This window comes from Narcine bancroftii, chromosome 1, assembly GCF_036971445.1.
Source record: "Narcine bancroftii isolate sNarBan1 chromosome 1, sNarBan1.hap1, whole genome shotgun sequence".
In the NCBI taxonomy this organism is placed as follows: domain Eukaryota; kingdom Metazoa; phylum Chordata; class Chondrichthyes; order Torpediniformes; family Narcinidae; genus Narcine; species Narcine bancroftii.
In genome coordinates this window covers 195,638,464-195,665,409 of record NC_091469.1, presented here as the reverse complement: position 1 = coordinate 195,665,409, position 26,946 = coordinate 195,638,464, and the positions used below count along the sequence as shown (strand labels likewise).

Here is a 26,946-nt window from a genome sequence, read left to right as displayed (position 1 = left end):
CACATGTTGCAAGGGTGAACTAGTAACTGACTTTATTCTTTCAATTCCTCACGCTACGCGCAGGGAAACATCCATTTCCAGTGATATGTGTGCTGGCTTCCAGAAATGACATCAGTGCATCGTGGTATCACTTTCTTCCCGGTGGTGTGTCACCCGGAAGCAGTGATATCCCCTGGACAACATGCATCGTTAACCGCAGGCTCCTCCTCAGGAGTGAAGAGGGACCCGTGCCATTTTGAGTCAGACGACTGGAGTGGTGATTTGGCCCATCTAACCGTGCAATTGTTTTGGTTGCTACACTATGATTAAACAAGGGAAAAATTCCCTGATCCAATGGTCACCTTTGTCTACAACTCTAGTTGGCCATATAAATTCTATTAAAATGAATATTTTGCCTAATTTTTTGTATCTTTTTCAATCTGTTCCAATATTTGTTCCAAAATTGTTCTTTGATTTACTTGACTCAGCCACATAATCTTACCTAAGGAATGGTAAGCATCTTCAGAGATCTAAAAAAAGATGGTGGAATGGCTCTGTCTAACTTTAGATTCTACAATTGGACAGTCAATATACAATGTCTTACATTTTGGTCTTTCTGACTGCACATTATAGATATCAATGGAGTTGAATTACCCAAATTTTTCTAATTTGGCTCTTCTTGGCTCTTCACTTCCATTCTCAACTAAGTTAATAGATAATCCAATTGTTAAACATTCTTTGAGAATTTGGACACAATTTAGAAAACATTTTGCATTTCATAATTTTTCTCTCTCAAATTCTATCGTATCCAATCATTTTTTCAACCCTCTTTACAAGACAATATTTTTCAGAGATGGTATAGACAGGATATTCAAAGCTTTAAAGATCTGTTCATTGATGGATATTTTACATCATTTGAACAGTTTGCAGCTAAATTAAACTTTCCCAAATCTCAATTTGTTAGATTTTGGAAGTCTGGCATTTCCTTGAATCACAAGTTTCTAATTTTCCAAGAGAGTCTGAATCAAATTTTGTACATTTTTAATATCTATCTATTATTTACAAGAAATTGTTATGTTTTAATCAAACTTTGTTAGTTAAAATAAAAAATGCTGGAGAACAGGGTTTAAATTTGACTATATCAGATGTGGATTTGGACACAATTCTTCGTTATGTGCTTGACATTGTCTATTACGATTCAAAGTGGTACATAGAGCGCATTTGTCTAAGGCTAAATTGTCTCAGTTTTATTCTGATATGACTTCCTGATGTGACAGTTGTAAGAGCGGAGAAGTATCATTAACTCGTATGTTCTGGGCGTCCTATTCTTGAAAAATACTGAAAAGAGGTTTTCCATACTTTATCAAAAATTTTCAATATAGATTTAACACCGAATCCTTCAGTACCTCTCTTTGGTACAATGGGAGGGAATAATTCTTCTTTATCTCGGGTTCAGAGTCGCGCTATTTCTTTAGCCTCTCTTTTGGCGAGGCATGCAATTTTACTTAAATGGAAGGATGCTGCCCTGCCTACTCATGACCAGTGGTTGCATGACATCAATTTGAATATGGAAAAAGATTAGTTATTCAATTAATAATTCAGATATAAGATTCCAGAAATTAAGGAGGTCATTTATGACTCACTATCTTGCTTTAGAATTTTATTTTACTCCAATTTAATTAAATTGTATCTTTTCCACGTTCTATATTTTTTTTAACCTTCATTTTTCTTTTAATACTAATCACATGTAGCATCTGGCAACATGATTATGTAAGGGGCTTGATTTTTTCTCTTTTACTATTTTCTTCTTTCCTTCCTTTTTTTGCATTATTAGAGATTTCTTTTCTAAAAAAAGGTATATACTATTTAGAATATGAATTATGGATATGATTCACAATTTATGTATATTAGTGTTATACAGAATGTCTTACTTATTTTGTGTAACTGTCCATATCATCTTATTGTTTCTTTTTTGTTTGCATAAGTTCTTTATTAAAATCAATTAAAAAATTGGCCTTTCTCCAATCTAGAATCTCAACTTTGCCAGACCTATCCTTTTCAATAATTATCTTGAAACTAATAGCATTATGATCATTAGATCCAAAGTGTTCCCTTACACATACTTCTGTCACTTGCCCTGTCTCATTCTCTAATAGGAGATCCAGTATTGCACTCTCTCCAGTTGGGACCTCTATATATTGATTAAGAAAATGTTCATGAACATATATGACAAATTCTAACCTATTCTGCCCTTTTACAGTATGGGAGCCCCAGTCAATATGTGGGAAGTTAAAATCACCTACCATTAGAACTTTGTTTCTTACAGTGGTCTGCTGGCTCTCTACAAATGATATTCCTCCAGTTCCTGCTGACTATTGAGAGGTCCATAATATAATTCCTTCTCATTCCTCAGTTTCTTACAGCCTTATAGCCTTAGTAGATGAGGCCTCTAATCTGTCATGTCTGAGCACTACCATAACATTTTCCCTGAGAAGAACTTCCATTCCACTTTCATCCCTCCCTCTTCGTTATGTTTTACATTATAATGTGTAAAACAATGGAATCCCGGAACATTGAGCTGCCAGTCCCACCCTCCTGCAACCAATTCCCAGTAATGTAGGCTCTGTAATGTCACCCATTTTAAAGTATACAACTGGATCTCCAGAAAAATGGTGAGGTTGGGTGGGTTTTCTCCTACTGCTCCAATACAATTTCAGGTATATGATCTGCAGAAACTTCAGTGAAAACTGCTGTGGAAATTCATCATTAAAAAGCAGTTCTAAACAATTAAAAGGTAAAAATAAGATTTAAACATTTAGCATGGGAGCCAAATACACAAATTAACCTACAATGCCATATGTTTTGAAGATTAGGAAGAAACTGGAGCTCCCAGAGCAAATCCATGCAGACTCTGGGAGAACATACAAACTTCTGACAGACCGCGCAGGATTCCAACCTGGGTCGCTGGCGTTGTAATAGCATTGCACTAACTGCTCCACCCAAAATTGTTTCAACATCCATTTTTCTCACATTTTTATCTGACCAGATTCAAGTGATTATGCAATAATCCTTGAAGACATTTAATAAATTCATTATTATTTCTTAAAATAAAAAAGTTACATAAAAAAGCCTACTCTGCGCTGTGTTTATCATTTTAATAGAGAAAGGTTGCAGCAAATGACAGTAAATCAAAGGAATGAATAATTACAATCTGCTAAATCATTCTACTATTTAGTCCCAAGACATGAAAAAATGCAAGTGGATGCAATTTTGCTTTCCTTTTGTTTCTGCATAAGATCAAGGAATCAAGGGTTAGAGGGATAATACAGGAAAATGGAGCTGAGGTAGAAGATCAGCTGTGATCTTGATGAATGAGAGAGCAGGCTCAAAGGATCTGATGGTGACTCCTGCTCTTAATTCTTATTTTGTTGTGTTCACATATAAGACAAGTAAGTACATCATGTTTGCATAAGTTTGAATCAAATTTTAGGGATCTTCCCTGTATGACTCTCTCGGACAAGCTTTTCCACAAATTACATAACAAAAGTGTGCTTTGACTATGATAATGGTTAGGTTTTGCTATCTTTTCATATTCTCTGAAATTGAGCATCTCACTGTCTAGTGGCAGCCATTCTCATCATTTTTTGGCAATAGCCCCATTAGGATTCAGGCCCACTTCCCTGAGAAGTAGTCAAGTTTAGTTGGTTTCTTCTGTAATTCTCCCCTACTAACTCCATAATAAACATTAAAAATATTTTATGATTTCAGTCCATGCCCCCCTCCCTTAAATGTGCTGTGGCCCCTAGTGTGAGGGGGGAGGGGGGCAGGGGGAAGGGTGGGGTGGGAATGAATCCCATTGAACATTAGTGATTTATGCCACTTGATCATGGCAATCTAGCAGCAACAAAAACAAATTAACATTTATGAAATATCTTAGTTTGTTTTGCAAGCAGTCCAGCTAGACATCTCATACATAGTACAGCAAGTAGGACAGTGCAGAAAAGCAGAATCACACTATAGAGAAAAAGTAACATATCTTCCCAAAACAAGTCAAATTAGGGAGATTTGGGGGGGTGGGAGGAAACCAAATGTTTGATTATGTTACGAGTTCTATCAAAATTTAAATGAAAAGGTGAGGAATTTCAGAAATGGATTCCAATGAACAACATATCATCAGGGCAAGGTTACTTTGATCACTTAAATTGATATTTTTTTTTCCTGATACCACTTGAACTTTTTTTTTTTTACCTTATATGTTCTTTCTGCAAAGTAATTGCTCACATTTGGTTCTCAACTTTTTTCTTTCCACTCACATACCACTTTAAGGAATCCCTATGCCATCGGTGCTCCATGATTAGTAAGGGATTCCTTAAGGTGGTATGTTGGTGGGAAGGGAAGGTTGAGAATCACTGCTCTAGACTCAATTGTCACTGAAATATTTTGCTTGAGAAAAATTGTCATTGGCCTATTTCCTTTGGAGTTATGAAACCTTGCACATAATGAGTCAATTAGATATGATTAAAACAGTGGTTTTCAAACATTTTCTTTCCACCCACATACCACCTTAAGCAATCCTTACTAATCATAGAGCACCTATGGCATAACGAATCATTAAAGTGGTATATGAGTGGTATATGGTATTGAGAACCATTGCTTTAGCTGAACTTTAAACAATCGTTATTTAATGTTCATACAGAGGGAGTAGCCATCACAGAAAATATTTATTTTATGGGATCCCCATGAACTGAAACATAAAATATATATGAGTTTCATGTAAACATTTTTCCCATTGGTTATTGGTTATTGTCAATATTTAACCACGTACATTGGAGTGGGGGAAAAAAACTTTTTCGGTATAAATAATCATTTAATGAGTGAAACATTCACATATTTTGTAAAACTGTTTGGAGAAACTGATAATTACCCAAATATAAATGATTTTTATAGCTAATAAATGGGAAATCCAGGCAAGGAATATGGAAATAATATTTCATCAGGCTTTGATTCAAATTGATTATGTGTCACTTGTGTGGCAGGGGGAGCACCTGGAAAGTATTACCCTGAAACCAGTGGCCAAGGTTCAAAGGAAGACAGCCAAGCTCAGTTTTGGCCTTGCAGCAGAAGAGTCTGCCTCTGTTAACCTTTGCTGGCTGAAGAAGATGGAGCTAGATGTCAGAGCTAATTATCTTTTGGCTTGCATCACGTGCCGTGTTACATGTTAAGACTCATACTACTCTGAGATATTCATTCACCGTGGTGACTTCCATTTACATCCATCTCACCAGGTATTCAGTATGATAAAAACAATGTTCAGTATGATTTAAAAGTAACATGTTTCTCAATCCAGAACAAAACATACATCCTGGGTAAACAAACACTAAAACAACTGTGCACTATTAGTTCCTGATTTTTCACTCTGTTAAATAATGTGATTCATACACATATATTTTCACAGTAATTGATTTTGGTAGCAATTAGCTTACAAAAAATTACAACTTACTTGTACATTAGCAATTAGTTTTTAATGTAAATCTATTGTACTGAGCCTTAATCACTACCTCTGAAAAGCTATGTCCACCTTTCACTGACTGTAAGTTTCGATTTTATTCGGTATTCTTCTCTTCAGGTACAAAATTGTAAAATCTTCATTTTATTTACCTTTTTCCTGTTTCCCCAATTACTAAAATCCTGGCAGAGAGGGCAGTAGACATAAATTCCAGGCCTTTGCCAATGGCATTCAGTAACTGCCAACTAGGAGGTTTGAGAGCAGCTCAGAATGCCTCCCTGTGGTGAACACCTGGTTTATATTTGAAGCATCTCCTTCAGTACTGCTATTATCTTCAGGTCACTTTGAGGGGAGTTGCAGGAGCCAATCTAGTCAGCAGAGTATCACATAGTAGCTATGAAATTCAGTACAAGCTTTCTGTCTAGGACATAATTTCATATAAAACAATCACATATTGTTATTAAATTATTCCTTAAAAATTTTAATATCAACATTTGTTATATAGTCCAATTATAATCATCAATTATAGCTTTGAAAGCACCTATATATATATATATATATATATATATATTTATAAATATATATTCTCTCCATTCCAGAGAGGAAAACCTTTTAATGTTACCATTTAGGTTCAGGTGACCTTTCCTGACTTTGCGTGATTAATCTAGTTCTGAGTAAATCTACACTCATTTGTCCTTGCAAACAACATGGGGGGGGGGGGGGGGATTATTATCCAACTAAGACAATAATATTCCAGTTGATTCTGATAAATATTGATTGCTAATAAAAGCTGTAATTGTCCAGAAAAATTCAAAATTATGGACCACAGTAGTAAAATCTTCAAGTCAAGTTTATTGTCATCTGATTGCACAAGTATGACTGAACGAAACAGCGTTCTCCAGTCCTCAGTGCAAAACATGCAGACACATAACCAGATGTAACACACTTACAGACAAACAATATCTATGCAAGTCAAGATTTCATATATACAATTAAATAAATAAATAGCGCTTTGTCAATATGAAGGTCTCAGATGGTTAGTGTGAGCAGTTCCTTTGGTCATTCAGCATTCTCACTGCCCGTGAGAAGAAGCTGTTTCTCAGCCTGGTGGTGCTGGCTCTGATACTCTTGTATCTCTTTCCTAATGGAAGTAGATGAAAGATGCTGTGTGAGGGGTGGAAGGGATCTTCAATGATTTTGTGAGTCATTTTCAGACAATGATCCTATAGATCATGTCGATGGGGAGGGTGGTGCGGGAGGAGACACCAGAGATCCTCTCTACCACTCTTATGATCCTGTGGATTGAGTTCTGATCCATTTCTCTGCAGCAATCGTTCCACACTGTGATGCAACCAGCCAGAATGCTCTTGATAGAGCTCCTGTAGAAGCTCCTGATATAATGGTAGCCAGAAGCCTTCCACGCTTCAGTCTTCTTAGGAAGTTCAGTCGCTATTGTACCTTCCTCACAAGTGAGATGCTTTGTGTCCACACTAGGTCACTAGTTAAATGAACTTCAAAGCATTTGGTGCTCTCCACTACAGAATTATTGATGTGTTTTGAGGGTGGTCATTACTTGTCCTCCTGAAGTCCACAATCATATCCTTTCTCTTGTCCACTGAGACTCAGGTTGTTACTCTTGCACCACAATGCGCGATTTTCCACCTCTTATCTATATTGTGACTCGTCGTTGTTGCTGATGAGGCCAGCTACTATTGAGTCATCTGAAAACTTGATGATATTGTTGGTCTGGATGTGGCGATGCAGTCACAAGTCAGTAGCTTGAACAGGAGCAGGCTGAGCACACAGCCTGAGGTGCGCCAGAGCTCTGTGTGATGGTTTAAAAACAAATAATAAAGAAATACAATGACACATCATGATATGTCAGAAAGGAAACAGATGGGAACACTGAAGAGAAGAAAGGTTGACAAGGTTTATTTTGAATGTAGAGAATGATATCTCCCACAAGTTAATATAGATCTCCATAATACTCAAATGATAAAGTGCAGATATATTGCTACACGTTGAAAACATGGTATGTTTTTGGTGCAGCCACCATCACTTGACCAAGTGTGTGTTCTTGCCCAAAACAAGGTTTGTTTTGAAATGGAAAACTAGATTGTGGACTTGCTTCAAAAGTTCATTTGTCAGAACTATTTTCATCCTGCTGAATATTTAAATGTCTTATTCCAGAATAATTTTAACATGGTCCTTAAACAGGTTCTTGTGTAGTGCTCAAATGTACCCCGTTTACATTAATAAGTGTACTGACAATATATCTGTGCCCAAGACCATCGTTACTTGCTCTAATCAGAAGCCATGGATGACTGTGGAGGTGCGTGTGCTACTGAGGAACTGAGACTCTGCTTTCAGAATGGGCGATAAGGTAGTCCTAGCTATTGCAACAGCCAAGCTGTCTAAGGGCATCAGGGAAGCAAAGCGTACACATGCCCAGTGCATTCATAGTCATTTCCAGCAAGAACAAGCAATGCATGTGGAAGGGCATCCAACCACAAGACTACACTGTGCTGGTGATCCCTCCAAGATGCACTGAACAACTTCTATGAGCATTTTGAGGCGTAAAGCTATGTGTCGGCGAAGAAGACCACCTCTCCTCCAAATGATCAGGTCCTGTGTCTGACAGTGGATGATAAAAAGAGAGTGTTAGACAAGGTCAACCCATGAAAAGTTGTTGGACTGGATAACATTCCCAGCAGAATGATCAGGGGATGTGCGACTTAACTGGCAAATGTTCTCACTGACATCTTTAACATCTGCCTGAGAAGTGCCATGGTCCCAATGTGCTTCAAAGCCCACTATTGTCCCCCTGCCGAAGACATCTTCTGTGTCCTGCCTCAATGACTACTGCTCTGTCACACTCCCGTCTACCGTCATGAAGTGCTTTGAGAGGCTCGTCATGGGGCACATAAAGCTCCTGCTGCCCTGTCACTGTACCCCCTGCAGTTCGCATATAGATCCAACTGCTCAATGGACAATGCCATCACCACCACCCTCCATCTAGCTCTCACCCACCTGGAAAATAAGGACATTCATGTTTGAATGCTGTTTATTACTTCAGTTCAGCATTCAACACAATCATACCTCAGGACCCAATAAGGAAGTTGAGTCTGCTGGGTCTAAACACCTCCCTCTGCAATTGGATTTTTGACTTCCTGTCAGAGAGACCTCAGGCATTCTGGATCAGAAACAGCATTTCCAAGACAATCACACTGAGTGTGGTGGCCCCCCCCAGGGATGCACGCTTAATTCACTCTACTGACTCAAGAATGTTCAGCAAAACACAGTTTGAACTGCATCATCAAGTTCGACATGATCATGATGGGCCTTATTAATAAGAATGATGAGTCAGCGTACAGAAATGAGGTGTAGTCGCTAATGGACTGATGCAGAGCCAACAACCTGTATCTGAATATTAATTAAACAAAAGAGATGGTTGTCAACTTCTGGAGGTCCTGTGGGGGGTGGGGGGATCATTCTCTGTTGATCATTGATGGCTCTACCATTGAGGTCATCAAAAGTATCAAGTTCCTTGGTGTGCTCTTGGCAGAGACTCTCACCTGGTCCCTTAACACCAGCTCCATAGCCAAGAAAGCCCAGCAGTGCTTCTACTTCCTCTCCCACAGAGAATGTATTGAGAGCATTCTGAGCAATTGCATCACCATCTGGTTTGGAATCTGTACCACCTCGGACCATAAGACCCTGCAGAGGATAATGAAGCCAGCGGAAAAGATAATTGAGGGCTCTCTTCCTACCATCATGGATATCTACAGCACACGATGCATGCGGAAAGCAATAAACATTGTGAAGCACTTCACACATCCCTTGTAAACTTTTCTCCCTTATGCCATCTGGTAGGAGGTACCATAGCACTCGGGTCCTTCCATCCGGATTGGGCAACAGTTTTTTTCTCCTAAGCCATCAGGCTCCTGAATTCCACGAACATATGTGAATAGTGTACTGTGGACTTTTATTGTATATGTCTTAAAACCTGTATTTTAACTTTTATTTATGTAAATCTGTTTCATGATCCTGGAGAAACACTATCTCATCTTTAATGTGCAATGCATGGTATGAATGACAAATAAAGGCAACTGGACTTGACTTAAGCAGATGTGCAAATTTGATTGAAGTACTTGTACTAATTTTGCCTAGCAAGCATTATGAGTTGAATTGGACCTAATGTTCTTGAAAGTCTATCAAAGAGCCAGAATTTCATGTAAGATTTATAGGATCCTGGTGTAAAGCAGTTTTTAATCAGATAGTGTTGATTTTGGTGTGGTATTTTCTATTGTATATGGCAAGTTCTTGCAGATGTCAGCATGCAGTCCAGGATGTGCAACCTTTGCAATTAACTCAAGGGGATATACCACAATTCAAGTCCAGAATGAATAGATGCTGCAATGGTAGGAAGGAAGTGGAAAGATTATTCCCAAGGGTCAGAAGGCACAGATCAGCAAGTGAAGAGCAATGCCCACAACAGATATTATCCTTGTGCAAGGGGACAGAGACCCTCCAGACCTCAAGCCCATTCACTCCCAGCAGAATGGTACCAGAAAGATCTCTGTAAGGACAGCAGTGTTCCTCCACTTTGAGGAAAATATACAATACAAGCAAATGTGTGTGTTTGCTTCAATGGTTTGCGGGAAAAGTAAGTAAAGGATTTTCCTGTTGAGTACAGCGTTCACATGACATTTGTAATGAGGCAGATAACAGAAAAAAAATCGAGATAAGGCAGAAATCAGCAGTTGTTATCTGGAATAATCTTCAGCTAGGAGGTTGATCCTGATTTTGATAGGCAAAGTAATCAACATACACATGTGAAGTGAGAACAAAGAATGCTGTTTGACCCTTTAGTTTGACCTTTCAGTTGTAGGAAAAACATGGTGAATAAAACATAGTTTTTCTGTAAATAAAACTGTCATTTTTCAGTCCACTGAGGTAGAAAATCTCACTGCACATGATTTTACTTGTTACACTATTGCTGCCACTGTTCAGGAGTGATTTATACCAGAAACAAATGCAAGAGAGAACAAAAGTCCTGCTGAAAAATAATTTCCTGTTTGGCACTAAGATACATAGAAATTTGCATAAATTTGGTCTAGCTTGGTTTTAGCTAATTGTCAACAGAAGAACACAATTGTTTGCACATGCAAACAAATTTCTAAGCTATAATATGTTAAGGTAATCAATGCAATTTTTATGTCTCATGTATGGCAGAATTTTAGTTTGCTCCAATATATTTGAAAATGCACAAACTTGTCAAAAGTACACATTTCCAATCTCCACCTAGTAAATACATTATGTTCCTTTATTGCTTGTATCTCCTTTAAATAATGTCAACATCCATCACGAATATAATAAATTAAATATTCATGTACCTCAGGTATAAATTTTAGTGAGATGTTCACCTGGAATATTTAGTGTAGTTCCTTATACACGTATATCTGAACTCAGGTTTTCAGCCAGATTTGTGAAAATGATTATAATTTTATATACAGAATATATGTGTATAGTCGCACTGGGTACGCAGCAAGTGAAAGAACCATGAAGACTCAAAAGTGAGTTGAACAAACTAACTTTAAATAGAACTCTCATGCACGCTTAAATCCCTCAGAACCTGATGACGCTTGTGACTCCTGGGACCTTTATGAGATTTATGACCTTTATGCTTGCCCTGCACCTGGAGCTCTCACAGTCAGATCTGCCGCAGACTTGCCCACGAATCTGTGAGCCAGTTCATGTGTGTGATAGATATATATGTGTGTGTGTATATATATATATATATATATATATATATATGTATGTATTGTGGCACTTACAGGAGATGAAATAAATTACTGCTGCCACACTGATGGTCGTTAACGACTTTTTATTCAAATTCAGCACGCCCCTTTAAGGGCAGCATGAGCTCAGTCACCTGATGCATTGTGATGTCATAATCGCTGCCCAGGGTGCGCGCTGTGTGCAGTAGCACTACCTGCCATTGTAACGAGGAACATACATGCTGGGAAGTGAAAGCTCCCTATACATAACAATGGTAACTGAGCAGCAGGTACAAGCGCTAGTGGAGATCTGTTCGAGCAATCTTAGAACTCAAGCAGATCTTCTGCACATTGTAATCTTCTTATTTGCAGATGAGTACTTAAAATTTGCGCTCTTGGGTCATGAGCCGATGACATCATCACAACGTCATCAGCTCTCCCCCTTTGGAGCCGCTTTCAGCAGCAATCCTTTTATGCTTACACCCTTGGTGGAGGGAACCCAGATTGCACTGGACCTGTCAATCCACCTTTGGAAATTTATGTAGGTAAATGGTGCATTTTAAAGCTGAGGAACCTGTCTTTACAATTCGCTAAATTTCACTGTAAAAGGTCTTGTTGGGGAAGCTCAAAGCTGATCATCGGGATCTTGGGGGGGTGGGGGGCAGAGTCAGATAAGGAGGGAATTGGTGTTTACTGGCTTTGATCAAAGATCAAGGAGAGACAAGTCATGAAGGGAAGAGCTGAAGGAGATCAGAGGAATACTAGAGATTGGGGACTGAAATGGGGCAATCGTCTCAGAGATGAGATCAGGAGAGATCGAAGTGGCAACCTTAAGAGCCGTCTGTGTTGTTGGGCAGTGGAGGTTAGTAATTGCAGGACAGTCATTAGAGGAGAGCTTGTGCTGTAGAGTTGAGTGATCTTGGAACTGGTAGATTTTTAGACTGGTGGTGGATGTGGAAGAAGCACTCTTGCTCCTTTTGCTTTAATGATTTTTACATTCCATGTTTCAGATAACATGGGTTAAAAGAAGAAATCCTGCTAAAATAATAGCTGCCCTTAACTATTTAACAATTTATCCATCTTCTGACAGCAGATTGGTTTCCTGAACCTGACCTTCCTCTGTTACAGGAACAGATGGGATTGAGTTTTTATTTCAGCTTCTTAAAATTTCAACATCCCACTTGGCACAAATTCCCTCATATCTGGGACTAAAGGTGTTTACAATAATAGGTATGAAAGAGTGACAAGAAATCAGTAGATTATTGAAAATATTGAAAACGATTGGATTATTCACCTTCAAAATTTGGCAAAAAAATACAGCAGTTACAAAAGTGGCAGAGTGAATTATTACAATCTCAGATTTAAAGTAAAAACTATGAATTAAATAACACTAAATGAACTATTAAAACTTTTGCTTTGTACAAGTGATACATTAATTATGGTGTATATAAAATAAAGAAAAGAATACCTGTCTGAAATGAGCTCTGAATAGCAGAAAATGAAAAAATTCCAGCTGAGGCAATGTGAAAATTAAAATGAACAATGGCCAACAATACTCTTGACAATAATGGCATTAATATATAAACATGAAATTCTGTTAATTGTTTTTATCAAAAGCAATGATCCATCTAAAAGTACTGAGACATTGAAAGCTATCATTTTAAATGTTAAGGCCCTACCACTATGTACAAGCTGGCAATGACTTGAGTGGTCAGCAAACCTGCTAGTAAAAGCCAAGAGGCTCGTGCATATATATCAATGGAGATCCCATTAAATACTTAGAACATGTATTGAATTCTGTGTTTCATAAATTGTTGTAAAAATACATTATATGGTTATTCTCTGTTGTGTGAAGGAAATTGTGGCATCTGGGGCTAAGGTCAGAAATGGGAGAAGGAATAGAGATTTAGCAGTATAGAGGATGGAGAGGAATAAGGACTCATTTGGGGCTTTGGAGGCTGGAGATGTAGACCTGATTGTACAAGGGATATTTAGTTGACCAGAAATTGAATCCTTCATTAGGAATTTTGGCAAGTTCATGCTGATTTGGGGAATGGGAAGTTAGGTAATTACAGCCCGGACAATAAAGTGGTTGGATAATTGTGAAAGGTGATTGGGGGAGGGTGTACAGTTCTGAAGTTAGTAGGGTATGGGCAAGGCAGCAGAACTAAAAGACAAAAGGTAAGTAAATGGGGCTTAGCTTAGAAGGGTCACATTGCTTTGGGCAATTGGAGTGTTGCAATGGAACAATAGGTCATGTTCCAGTGATATAGGTTCAACCCTGACCTTTCATGTTGTCCATGTAGAGTTTACATGTTCTCCCTATAAGTGGGTTTTCTCAAGGTAGTCCAGTATCCAACAAATCCTCCTCCATCATTTCCACCACCTACTACGTTATTCCCTTCTCTGCCTTCCACAGGGACCACTCCCTCCATGACTCTCTTGTCCACTCCTCCTTCCCCACCAATTGACCCCCTTGCGATCTACCCCTGTGATCATAGGAGATGCCCCACTTGCACCCACACCTCCTCCCTCAGCACCTTTCGGGACCTCAAACAGTCCTTCCAAATGAAGCAATATTTCACGTGAATCTGCAGGGGTTATCTACTGCAGCTGGTGTTCCTGCCATACTGCCAGACTGAGACCACCCTTAAATTGGAGGAACAACACCTCATCTTCTGACTGGGCACCCTCCTACCGGATGGCATATTGTCTTCTCAGGCTTTCATTTAAACCCACACCCCTAACCCCTTCTTCCCCTGTCATCTCTCTATTTCCTGTCTCCTTTTGCACAGACATGATAAATTCCCTTATTACATCCAATTAACACCTTTTGTTGGTCTGGGTTCCTCCCCCATTGTTTGAATTCTGAGACTTTCTGATATATTCTCCTCCTGCCTTTTCTGATTTTTTTCCTCGAAGAAGAAGGGCTCAGGCCTGAAACATTGGCAATATATCTTTGTCTCCTATAGATGCTGAAAAGACCAGCTGAGTTCCTCCAGCATTTTGGTGTTTTTAAGAAGTCCAGTATCTTCACACTTCCTAAAAAGGTGCTGTCTTTTAGGATTAATTGGGAAAGGTGTTAGGAACACCACACCACCCAGCACACCCTCTGTTCTCACAGCTGCCTTCAGGAAAGAGGTATAGGTGCCACATGACTCGCACCACCTGATTCAGGAACAGCTGCTACTCCATCACCATCAGACTCCTCAATGACAAAGTCAATTAGGGGCTCATTTAAAGACTCTTACTTGCACACTTTATTTTTAAAAATTTTTTCTCTATTATATTCATTACCTGTTTACAGGTATTTATTTGTTTACATCAGTGGTTCCCAAACTTTTTTCAGGCTGCTGCCCCCTTGGCCTCCAGGCCACAATTTTGGGGGGGGGGGTAGTGGTGGCACTGAGCAGGGTGGGAGGGTTAGTGGTGGCGCTGAGTGGATGGGGGGTGTAGTGGAGGCATCGAGCAGAGTGGGGGGATTAGTGGCAGCACTGAGCAGGGTGGAAGAGTTAATGGTAGTGCTGAGCAGGGTGGGATTAGTGGCGGTGCTGAGCAGGGTGGGGTAGGTAAGTGGCGGCACTGAGCGGGGTGGGGGTGTTGGTGGTGGCACTGAGCAGGGCGGGGGTGTTAGTGGCGGTGCTGAGTGGGAGGGTTAGTGGTGGCGCTGAGAGGGGTGGTGGTGGTGGCGCTAAAAGGGTGGCTGGTGGCAGCGCTGAGAGAGGCGCTGGTGGCGGCATTGAGAGGGCTGGTGGTGGTGGCGCTGAGAGGGTGGCTGGTGGCGGTGCTGAGAGAGGGGCTGGTGGCGCCACTGAGAGAGGGGCTGGTGGCGGCGCTGAGAGAGGGGCTGGTGGCGGCGCTGAGAGAGGGGCTGGTGGCGGTGCTGAGTGAGGGGCTGGTGGCGGCGCTGAGAGAGGGGCTGGTGGCGGCGCTGAGAGAGGGGCTGGTGGCGGCGCTGAGAGAGGGGCTGGTGGTGGTGCTGAGAGGGGCTGGTGGTGGCGCTGAGAAGGGCTGGTGGCAGCGCTAAGAGGGTCTGGTGGCGGCGCTGAGAAGGGTGGTGGTGGCGGCGCTGAGAGAGGGGCTGGTGGCGGCGCTGAGAGAGGGGCTGGTGGCGGCGCTGAGAGAGGGGCTGGTGGCGGCGCTGAGAGAGGGGCTGGTGGCGGCGCTGAGAGAGGGGCTGGTGGCGGCGCTGAGAGAGGGGCTGATGGCGACGCTGAGAAGGGGTGGTGGCGTCACTGAGAGGGGTGGTGGCGGCGCTGAGAGGGTCTTGTGGCGGCGCTGAGAAGGGGTAGTGGCGGCACTAAGAGGGGTGGTGGTGGTGGCGCTGAGAGAGGGGCTGGTGGTGGCGCTGAGAGAGGGGCTGGTGGTGGCGCTGAGAGGGGCTGGTGGTGGCGCTGAGAGAGGGGCTGGTGGCGGCGCAGAGAGAGGGTCTGGTGGCGGCGCTGAGAGAGGGGCTGGTGGCGGCACTGAGAGGGACTGGTGGCGACGCTGAGAGGGGGGTTGGTGGCAGTACTGGAGGGGTAGTGGTGGAGATGAGAGGGAGGGTGGTGGCGGCGCTGAGAGGGAGGGTGGTGGCGGCGCTGAGAGGGAGGGTGGTGGCGGCGCTGAGAGGGAGGGTGGTGGCGGCGCTGAGCGGGAGGGTGGTGGCGGCGCTGAGGTGGGGTTGGTGGCAGTGCTGTGGTGGGTGGTGGTGGCACTGAGAGGGGGTTAGTGGCAGCACTGAGTGGGGTGGGGGTTTAGTGCTCTCTCACTGCCACCACTAACCCCCTCACCCCTCTCAGCACCACCACTAACTTCCCCATGGCAGCCACCGAGACCAGCTCTCGCAAAAATGCCTTGTTGCCATTTAATTTGCTGATTATTGCCACCCCGAGTCTGGCCAGAAAATTACTGCATGGGCTTCTTCATTAAATTTTGCACCAAAATGAATAATAACAAGACGGAAGGTTCGGACCACTCCCTTGGATCTTTCCACTGGTTGCAGGGGGGGGGGGGGGCGGCAGCGCCCACTTTTGGAATCGCTAGTTTACATGTACATGCTGTATATAGTTATTTTTATGCACTACCAATAAGTAGTAATTCTGCCTCACGTGCAGAAAAAAAGAATCTCAGGGTTGTATGTGATTTCATGTATGTACCTTGACAATAAATCTAAAATCTTAGAATTGCAGGTGAGGAATTGATGGGCATATGAGAGGGAATAGGTTAAAGGGAAATAAGTAGAGGAATGGGATTGGTAGGGTTTAATCATAGAGCTGGCATAGACAAGTTAAATGACTGCTTGCAATGTCATAAGATGCTCTGACAAGGACAAAGATTATCCCTTCTTGGAACAATGTGGACTAATTTCATTGGGAACTCAAAAAAAAAACTGCATGGGGTATTACATCATTTGAAGCAAGTTTCATGCTAATGTATCAGATACATTAGTACAACCTGTGCCTATAATTACCCATTTATATTTCAAAAATGAAGTAAAATAAGCCAGAAATCACAATTCTTTCTAGGAAATACAAAAATAAACTGCAATAAATTAATGAATGTTTTTGTCCATCAGAATCTGGGTCCTTGATAGAACCAAGGCCGGCTGCCTCAAAAATATACCACAAACTTTAAAAAAATCTGTTTTTACTGAGGCAAGAGTAGCTTAAATATAGCTTCATACTGTGGTCTTGCTCTCTACCTGCCTCTTGTAGACTAAGTTCCCACAATTGGATTGCTCCACCTCAATGGATGCTTTGGCAACCAGAAATTTGTACATATTTGCTCTATTTAGGTTCAAAACCAATTTTCAATAGCATTCATTTATTGTTTGAGTTGTGTGAATGAAAGCACAATAATATTCTTATTGTCTTTAGGTAAAGAAGAAAATGAACTACTAAACAATTATATATTAAAATTGGAACATATTTTCCAAATTCTTACCGCTTGGGCATTCCATAAGTTATTTCAGGAAGCACACCTTCTTTCTTTTCCACTTTATTTGCTGAAGTTCCAATGTCATATGTTGCTCTAAATTGGTAAATCTCTCGTGGAGTAACCAGTCCAGCTTTAATTGCTGCTTTATTTAGTGCAGCAAAGTTACGCTTTAGTTTCTGCAGTTTTGCCTGTGCTTTGGGTTGGATGCTTCGCCAGTGGCCAATAGCTGAATCAGTAAAATAAAAACACTGAATGCTTATCTTGAAACCTTTATGTGAACTAAAGTATAAATTTTCTTTCCTAACCTGTTATAAACAAATTGCTATCATTTCCCATTTTGACAGTCTTGCTCTGTTCACTCTTTTATTCCATTCATTGTTTCTTTTTTCTTCCCATTTCCACACTGTGTCAATTCTTTCTTAACTATCTCCAGTCCACACCCTGATCCCTTAATCTACTGTCCCCCGCATTGAAAATGCTGCCCTGAGACCCCACCCCCCGTAATTCACCCAAATTTCCCCTTAATGCCCATTCCCAATTCAGTTCTGTAGAATATTCCCTAATCTCCCTCTGTAATTAATGCTCATCTCTGAACCCCTTTTTAAAGCCAGACCCAGATAGAGACATCCCTCAGCCTTCTCAAAGGAGTAAAGTTACAGTTTATCCAGCCTCCCCTTTTAATTCAAGCCCACCAGTTCTGGTAACATTCCTGTAAAGCAGTTTGGCACCCTTTCCTGATTAATGATATCTTTCTATAGCTAGGTTATCACAACTACATACAAAACATCAGCTGTGGTCTCACAAATATCATGAACAGTTGTAAATGGGCATCCCAACTCCAATAGTCAATGAAAGCAAGCATGCCAAATGCCACCTTCACCACCTGTTGCCACTTTCATGGAACTATGTACCTGTATCCCTAAGTTCTGCAATGGTCTCTTACTATTACTTATTGAGTCCTACTATTTGCTGTGTAAGTCCTGCTAAGTTTATTATGCTTTATTAAATTCCACTATGTATTATTAAATTCCATTGGCCATTTCTTAGCCTACTTTTGCTGTCCTCTCTTCTTCTTCATTCACTGTCTTCTTCACTGTCTAATATGAATGGTGGCAATTTGAAACACGCTGCCTGAGAGTCTGACAGAGGGAAAAATCTTAACCATGTTCAAAAACACCTGTTTGAGCAGTTGAACAGCATTATTCATAAAGATATCACCAAATGTTGATAAAAGTGATTAATTTCAAAATGCATTTTTGGCAAACATGAACAGATTGCTCTGAATGAATTGTTTCATTTTGAAAATTTTCCATAATTCTATGATGGTACTAAAATTAAACTTAAGTATTTTGTCATATAAAAATTCAAAAGGTGTGCCTTATTACCTGCAGGAACCCCACCATCAAAGACTGTATTGTATGTCCCATACACATAATTTGGTCCTGGTAGGATATTTCCATTTTTCTTTGGCTTGCCAAGTTCTGACTAAATAGACATAAATAGCATTATCCAGTGAATTAAAAAATCATTTAGGTTTGCATTTTATCATTCTGTGTAAGAGGTACAGTCTTATGAACTTCACAAAATTACAAACTAGAATAAACAGTGAGAAGCTGGAAAGTCAGACAACATCCTTAATCACATTTCAGGTCAGAACCCTTTAAAGTACAAAGTGGTGATATCAAGTATATCAAGGAGGAAATGGGGATAGGATGAAGCTGGGAGCAAATATTCAGATCCTTCTAAAGGACTGTGTTTACTCAATGGAGTGTGGAGGTAAATTCTCTGTTATCTCTACATTGAGTTCTTAGCCGATAATGAGGTGGAATTGCCATAATCTTTTTTGGCTGACACAAATAAGTGTATTGGTAGCTACAGGGTTGGGACTCCAAGAAGGAAAAGAACATAAAAACAGACCTGGTGGCTAGATAAGGATGGAGGAGAAGACAAGAAGCATCATTCAGAATTTGCTTGGTAGGAGGCTTTGGGGGAAGAAAGTGCACAATATGTATGTGTCAGAGGAGTACTGCTTCTCTAAATAGGTAGTAATAGATAGTTCCCATATTCTGTAGATAGAGGCAGAGCTGGAGAATTAAATCACTTTGCCTATGCTACAAAGATCATGGTGGTACATTATCAATAAGTCCAAAGACCAGAAGTGACCTGACAGATAGGCTTTTATTACCATAAACAGAAGGCACGTCTCATGTTGCTGACCCAAGACCCAAGCTTGTTCTGGGGGAGGGGTTATGGCTTTGCCATCTTTATTGGGGGAATCAAGGGGAAGGACACATAGGTATAATCAGCAAGGGACGGGCCAGCCATACACATACAAACAGTCTTAACAGTGGTTTCACCACATTCACCCCCCCACTTTTAAAAGAAGTCTGGCAGGGTGAAGTGAGTTCCATTTCCTTCACAAATTCAGTCTGTCCGGTGGTCTTGCTGCCATTGTGACCGTCATAGTGCCAGCTGTGTGTCAGCAGTTGACTCTTGGAAGATCTGGTCATTGATGGTGGGTGATATGTCTGGCGACTGAACTGAGACAATTGGGGCTGGGGTATGGTGACATGGTATGTGGTGGATGTTCGTGGGGGGGGGGGGTGGATATATTGGTTAGTTAACTGAAGTCCTGGAGTCTCTAGTGTGTGCCGGGTCCTGGATGGATACAGAGTCCTTGTACCCATCTGGGTACGCCACAAAGGCATGTTAGGGGTTGGTGTTGAGAAGGTGGACCCTCTGAACCAATGGGTTGGACCTATGGCTTCTTACATGCTTCCAGGACAGGACTGGCCCTGGGGATGTCAACCAGGATGGCAGCATGGTTCCCAATGTGGACTTCCTGGAGAAGGGAAATAAACTTTCATGTGGGGTTGAATTAGTTTACTGTGCATAGGAGGGATCTGATTGTATGGAGCACTTCAGGGAGGACCTCTTGCCAGAGGGAGACAGGCAGGTCTTTTGACTTCAGGGCTAGGAGGACAGCCTTCCAGACGGTGGCATTCTCCCTTTCTGCCTGGCCATTCCCTCTGGGATTGTAGCTGGTGGTCTTGCTCATGGTGATACCTCTGGCCAGCAGATATTGGCGCAGGTCATCACTCACGAAAGAGGACCACCAGTTGCTATGAATATAGCAGGGGTATCCGAACAGGGTGAAAAAGTTGTGCAAGGCTTTAATGACGGTGGCAGCAGTCATGTCTGGCAGGGAATGGAAAATGGGAAACGTGAGTACTTATGAATGATGTTGAGGAAGTACATGTTGGAGGTCTAAGAGGGCAGGGGCCCCTTGAAATCCATGCTCTGGTGCTCAAAAGGGTGGGTGGCCCTAATCAGGAGAGACCTGTCTGGCTGGTGTAAGTGTGGGTTGCGCTATGCACAGACCCAGCATTTTTTGGTATCATCCTGATGTCCTCAACCGAATAGGGGAGGTTGTGGGCTTTGATGAAATGGAAGAACCTGGTGACCCCGGGGTGGCAGAGGTTGTTGTGGAAGGCTTGTAAATGGTCTATCCGCACACTGGTGCAAGTCCCTTGGGACAGGGCATTTGAGGGCTCGTTAAGCTTTCTGGGCTGGTACAAAATATCATAGTTGTAGGTGGAGAACCTCAGAATCTTGTTGTTCTTGATTTTACCCCGCTGCTTGTTATTGAACATAAAAGTGACTGCACGTTGGTCAGTCAGCAGGGTCAATTGTTTGCTGGCAAGATCGTGCCTCCATTGCCGTACTGGCTCAACAATAACCTGGGCTGCCTCCTCGATGGAGGAGTGCCAGATCTCTGGGCCTTGGTGGGTGTGGAGAAAAATGCTTCTGGTCTGCCCATCTGGTTAAGTGTGGTGGCCAGGGCAAAGTCAGATGCATCAATCTCCACATGGAAAGGGATGGATTTATCCATTGCGGCCTTGGCAATATCGCCTTTGATGTGGCTGAAGGCCTCACGGGCTTTTTCCAACAGGGGAAAGGAGGAGGCTTTTTATGAGGGTGCGGGCCTTATCCGCGCAGTTGGAGAACCACTTTGCATTATAGGAGAAAATCCCAGGCACCTTTTCAGGGCCTTGAGGCTGTAGGGAACATATCACTATCTGTGGGGCACATGCAGTCAGGATCAGGGCAAATAACTCCATTCTCCATGACACTGCTGAGTGTAGTCACATGTGATGTGCGGAATACACATTTATCTTTGTTGTAGGTGAGGTTAAGGCTTTTGGCTGTCTGGAGGAATTTCCGGAGGTTGGTGTCATGGTCCTGCAGATCATGGCTGCAGATAGTAACATTGTCAAGTTAGGGGAATGTGGCCAGCAGCCAGTGCTAGTCCACCATTCAGTCCATAGCCATTCGGTGCTTTTCCCCACTCTTAACCACCACTACCTGAGCTCTCCAGAGTCTGGTTCTGGATTTGATGATCCCCTTAGTCAGGAGCTGTTTCACCTCTGAATTGATAAAGGCATTGTCACCAGTGCTGTATCACCTGCTCTTGGTGGCAACATGCTTACAGTTGGGGGTGTGATTGGTGAACAGAGGTGTGGGGGGGTGAAATTCAGAGGGTGGAGAGCCCGCAGGTCACACACGGTGGGCGGATCGCAGTTTGCTGGTTGGATACATTCGGAGGGGAGGGCGGGTATTTAAAAAAACTGTTGGTTGCAGACCGTGAGGGGGGGATGGGGACTATCATATACCATGGTGACGCTATTAAGATGGCATTGAAAATCCAATCCCAATTATAAGGGCGCACAGAACCGTGGCATCTCAAGGAGTTTAAAATTTTTGTACTGTGTGCCATGCATAGTCAGTGTCACTATGCAGCTGCTGCGGATCTCTGCCAAGTGGGACTTAAAGGGCATAGAGACTCTGTAATTGACTTGTTTCACTATGAGGAAGTAGCGCTGCACCATGTTGGGGTGGATGAAGCTCACCATGCTCCCGCTATCAAACAGGCAACTCCTCTTGCTCCCATTTACCTCCATGTCCATCAATGACTGAAGCCAGAGTAGTGTTGCTCATGACCTGGTAAGATGGTGGCGTTCAAGATGGTAGCTCCCATGGCATGCATGTGGTGCTATTGTTGTTTGCCAGAAATGATGTCATCAAAGATGGAGATCCCCACAGCTTGCGTGCATTGCTGTTGTTTTTTGTCGGAAGTGACATCGTCCAAAATGGGGAACACCCCTACTGCCTGCACATGGTACTGCTTGGGTTAGAAGATTGCTTGTATTCATATACCTTTGTGTAGTGTCCCTTCTTTCTCCCAGCCTGAACAGACCATGTCTTTTGCCAGGCAGCACTTCCTGGGGTGCTTCTGTTCGCAGTAGTAGTTAGGTTGGGAAGTGAGGCAGCCTGCGATCCCCCATTCCAAAATGGCAGCACCCGCATTCCCCACATTATCGATCAAGAAAGAGTCCATGTTATGGAGGGCTATTTCCAGAGTTTTAGCTGGTTCAATGGCTTTCAGCAGCTTCAGCTCACCCTATTCTAGCAGTCGCTGGAGAATGTAATCTATTGCCCGATGCACAGGCATCTCAGATCAGCTACTCTAGGTACTCTTCTGCTGATATGGCTTTGCAGCCGCAAGCCCATCCGAGGTCTCACAGGACCTAAAGGTGATCATCGATCGACTCCCTGAGTAGCTGCTTACGCGTGGCTCGGACGTACCTGGCGTAGGCTTCATTCACCTGGGCCAGGTACTGGTCTTTCAGAATGTCCATTGCTTTGCTGAATGTTTTGCAGTCTCTGACCATTGCAGTGCCCAACCCATGAGAACAGTAAGTGCAGCTTGTTTGTGTCAGATTGGACCATCACGGTGAAGGCCTGCAGAAACATGTTGAACCAGCATAGTCAGAGTTCAAACTTGTCAGAGGCTTCTGGTGATCGTGGTTGATTTCCAGCCTCTCTGTCCATTCAAAAGAAATTATGGTAATAAAATTGATGAGCTATCAATGTCCAATGAGACTGTAGGCTTTTATTACCATAAACAGAATGCACATCTCATGTTTCTGACCCAAGACTCGAGCTTGTTCTGGGGGAGGGGTTATGGCGTTGCTGCCTTTATTAGGGAAATCAAGGGGGAGGTGTCACAGGTATAATTAGCAAGGGGTGGGCCAACCATATATATACAAACAGTATTAATAGTGATTCCACCACAATGGTGTCCTGAATTTTTTTGATTTCTGACTCACTCAGTTATTAATAATTACTTCCTTTATGCTACATGTAACATTCTTCATTCTTAAGGACATAAAGAACAGAACAGAGAGAACATCAAATTCCATGAATGTGGCTGTTCACAAATGTTGCAAATTGCCTGTTGCACGAAGGAGTGATTGATTGCCCTAACGGCTGTACCATACTACAAGGGGCTTGAATACCTATAAATGAAGTTGCTTGCAAATACAACAAGAGAATCCTTATAAAAAATGTTAGACATCTGAAGGCATGACTCAAATGTATTGTGGGAGTTGGCTGTGTCCTTTACAGTATACCAGACCAATGAGTGGCTGTTGGAAGAAAAAGGTTATCCACTTTACACATGTCTCTCACTCCAGCCACTGCTCTGTGAGCAATAGAATGTTCTTATAAATGATAGATCCCGCCCCCCCACCCCCCACATCTACCTATTAAATTACAAGCAAATTTAGTGTGATGAAGTACAATTACTGATGGCTAGAAACCTTAAAGATTTGCTTTTGTATAATCTTGATAGTTATTAACCTAGTGATTGTTTTTCTTTCCTCCACAAAAACTGTATCATACAGATACAGCTCTTACCAGCAATTATACAGGCAATAGAGGAAGAGGGGAAATGGTAATGAAGGAAGCCTCTTTCTGGCTATGCTTTGAAAGATCAAGATCTTCTTGCAATTCTGATTAAAAAGGTTGAGTCAAATTGCTGTGACTCGGGATGAGACAGATCATGGTTGCATACAGGAAGATCAGAACTAATTTGTTGGCTTTTCAACAAGGAAGTCATATTCATGCCACGCTCATGCCAGAAATGACTATCTTTAATGATAATCTACCTACGTCTCTATACAGACTATACATACCAAATATTTTCAAAATCTTGACTGATTTTCTGTGCAAATCTCTGCCCAAGGAAGCAGCAGAAGCTGCCTCATTAAATATATTTAAGATATAGTAAGATAGATTTTTGCATTGTAGGGTAATTAAGGTTTATATGGGAAAGGTGGAGCTGGATCCACAACCAGATCAGCTTGATCTCATTGAATGTGGGAGCAGGCTCGATGGGCCAGATGGATGACTCCTGCTTCTGTTTCTGATGTGTTCTCTTTGGAATCGCTGCTGCCACTGGTCTTTGTAGATACCTGCACTATTGCAGTGTCCACAGCCGAATGCATGATGCAAAGCTGCCCCCTGTGATTGGGTGAGACCAGGGGGGCTTACATATCTGCTCCTTCCTGTCTCATCCTCTGCCCAGTCACCAGCAGGATGGGGGGAGTGGCTGCTGAGAGCAGAGACTCCATACCAGCCTCTCCTCCCTGTCTCTGTCATCGTGCTTCCCCCCCCCACACCCCCCCCCCGCTAGAGTGCCTGCCTTGGATGGATACCCCACCTCTGGGGCAGGCTGTGCTTTATTGGAGCTCTCTTGGCCTAGCCATGGTTATCCAACCTCTATGGCCACTCCCTGTAGAGGGCCCTCAGCTTTGCTCAGCCCTCCTATAGCACACCCCACATTGGTGACGCTCTGCAGTAGTGTGGTCTAACCCGAGCAAGGAGAACCTGACTCCAGCATGCACTGCTCACTCCATTCCTCTGAAGAGGCCATTCTTCCAGTGTCCACTTCCTCTTTCCTCTCATTGTCACGCAGTCCAGGATGTGACAATCCCAGGACCCCCAGACTGGCTGCAGGGATTTTGAGTGTCCCGGGGCAGTTTCAGTAATGTTGGTATCTCTTCCGACCTCCCCACTTGAGCCATTGGTTCTCTGCTGCTCCTCTCCAGGTGTTTGGCTGCAGGCAGGGCCACTTGGTTCCAGAGACTCTCAGTGCCCTTGTACATTGAATCTTTGTACTGCAAATGCTAACCAGCTGATACTTGCACTTGATCCCCGGCAAAGCCTCTCCACTCCTTTCTGGACACTGGGAGGTACCTGAAGGAGGACCATCCTCTATCCATTGCAAGCTATGCCCTCTAAAACTACTACTGTGAGCATTGGCTCATACAATTCCTGTCTCAGCCAACATTTTCCTGCGAGCCATACATTATCTGTCAAAGAGCCGCACTTGGCTCGCGAGCTGTGGTTTGGCCACCCCTGCAATACAATTTTAATAGATATGAAAACAGAAATCCATATGGCATTATTGGTCAAATCTGTATTCATCCTATCAGTAACTGTAAAGAAAGTGTAACTGAAAAGCCGTTTATATTTTGGAGAATATACTATCTCAAATATTACAGATGTATTATTTTAAATGTATGCTATTTATTAATATATAAGCATTTGATATACAACAAACATTTTGAATGTCTTTTGGTCCAGAAATGTGATTGAAATTACATAATAATTGATCATTGGTGCACCCCATGATATTCTCCAGCCACTGCACAGGGAAATTGGTGCTTGAAAGGAATCACTTCCTCATTTCAATCACAATTTCAGCTTCAGAATTCATTTTTAGATTAAGTTAATCTTTAAAAAAATAACTTGTTAATACAAAGTATGAAAAAAACTAATAAATCAAATTATTTGTATAACCAACACATTGAATTGTTATTATTTCATTAGATGTCATTATGAAAGAATTGATTCATTTCAAAAAATTATATTTTGCAATATCAATATTTCCCAAAAAATGCTTATTTTTTAATTTTTAGAAATTCCTTGAAATATTCTATTTGCAATTAATTTATGTTACTAGTAATAACATATGAATTATTTTACCAAATACTTATTTTACCTATAGCATTAACTGATGGCAAACCAATAAAATATCAGGACATTTCAGAATTAAATTTAGGATATATTTGTATTCATATTTACTTATAACATGAAGGGATTGATTCACCTGAATAAATGGCAGCTCAGAGATTATGATATGTAGCCTTTGGATAGTGAGACAAGTTGCTGCTGTTATACAGAAATGCTGAATCAAAGAAACAAAGATCATCCTTTTCATTTAGTTTTAAAATGAATTCCCTCTGCGAACATTTTGGCTTTTCAGTATTTGAGGGATTAACTGACCTCCTGACTGCATCTATATTTCTTTAACCTGTCTCCATGGTGAAGTCATTCTGGGAATAAAGTCACCAGAAGAAAACGAGCCAATTGGATGTTCTTTCAGCCAATTCCGCGAGTCCACATTTGCATATTATCTGATCTGGGTGCTCTGAAGAGATGAAGAATGCCTAAAAGTGGAGGTTTTTATTTTCACATTTGAACAAAACAAGCCTCATTATCTTTCCTGTGAAAATATGGACGAGAGAACTCTTTGGAGAAGATAACTGATAAAATACAGAAAAATGTTGCAAATCTCCACTTAACTCTGGAGTGCCGTCTCCATTTCTGGCAACGCTTTTCAAAGCATTAAGGAATTAAAGTTTCCTGTTTCTTGGATAAAGCAACATTTTTTTAAAACTCCGTGATTCGATGAAAAATAATTTTAGTAAATATGAGTATTGTTAACCATCTTTCAATTTGATAAGTTTGTCTCAAACCAACCTGAACAAATATTAATTGTCTCTGAATGTGGAAGCTTATTGTGATATGTCTGAATAAACCTGTAATTCAGCCAATAATTATCCAAATATAATC

At 41.8% G+C, this 26,946-nt stretch overlaps 1 protein-coding gene across 5 annotated transcripts in view; it reads right to left on the bottom strand.

The window, feature by feature from the left end:
* Nucleotides 1-26,946, bottom strand: part of cfap77 (cilia and flagella associated protein 77) — a 177,901-nt gene that overhangs the window by 71,890 nt on the left and 79,065 nt on the right. For all 5 annotated transcript variants that reach the window (XM_069887141.1, XM_069887121.1, XM_069887127.1 and 2 more), the window contains exons 3-4: nucleotides 18,570-18,669; nucleotides 17,191-17,410 (exon numbers count right to left, since the gene is read on the bottom strand). In XM_069887141.1, coding sequence (XP_069743242.1) covers nucleotides 17,191-17,410; nucleotides 18,570-18,669 — 320 coding nt within the window. The remainder of the gene's footprint in view (nucleotides 1-17,190; nucleotides 17,411-18,569; nucleotides 18,670-26,946) is intronic.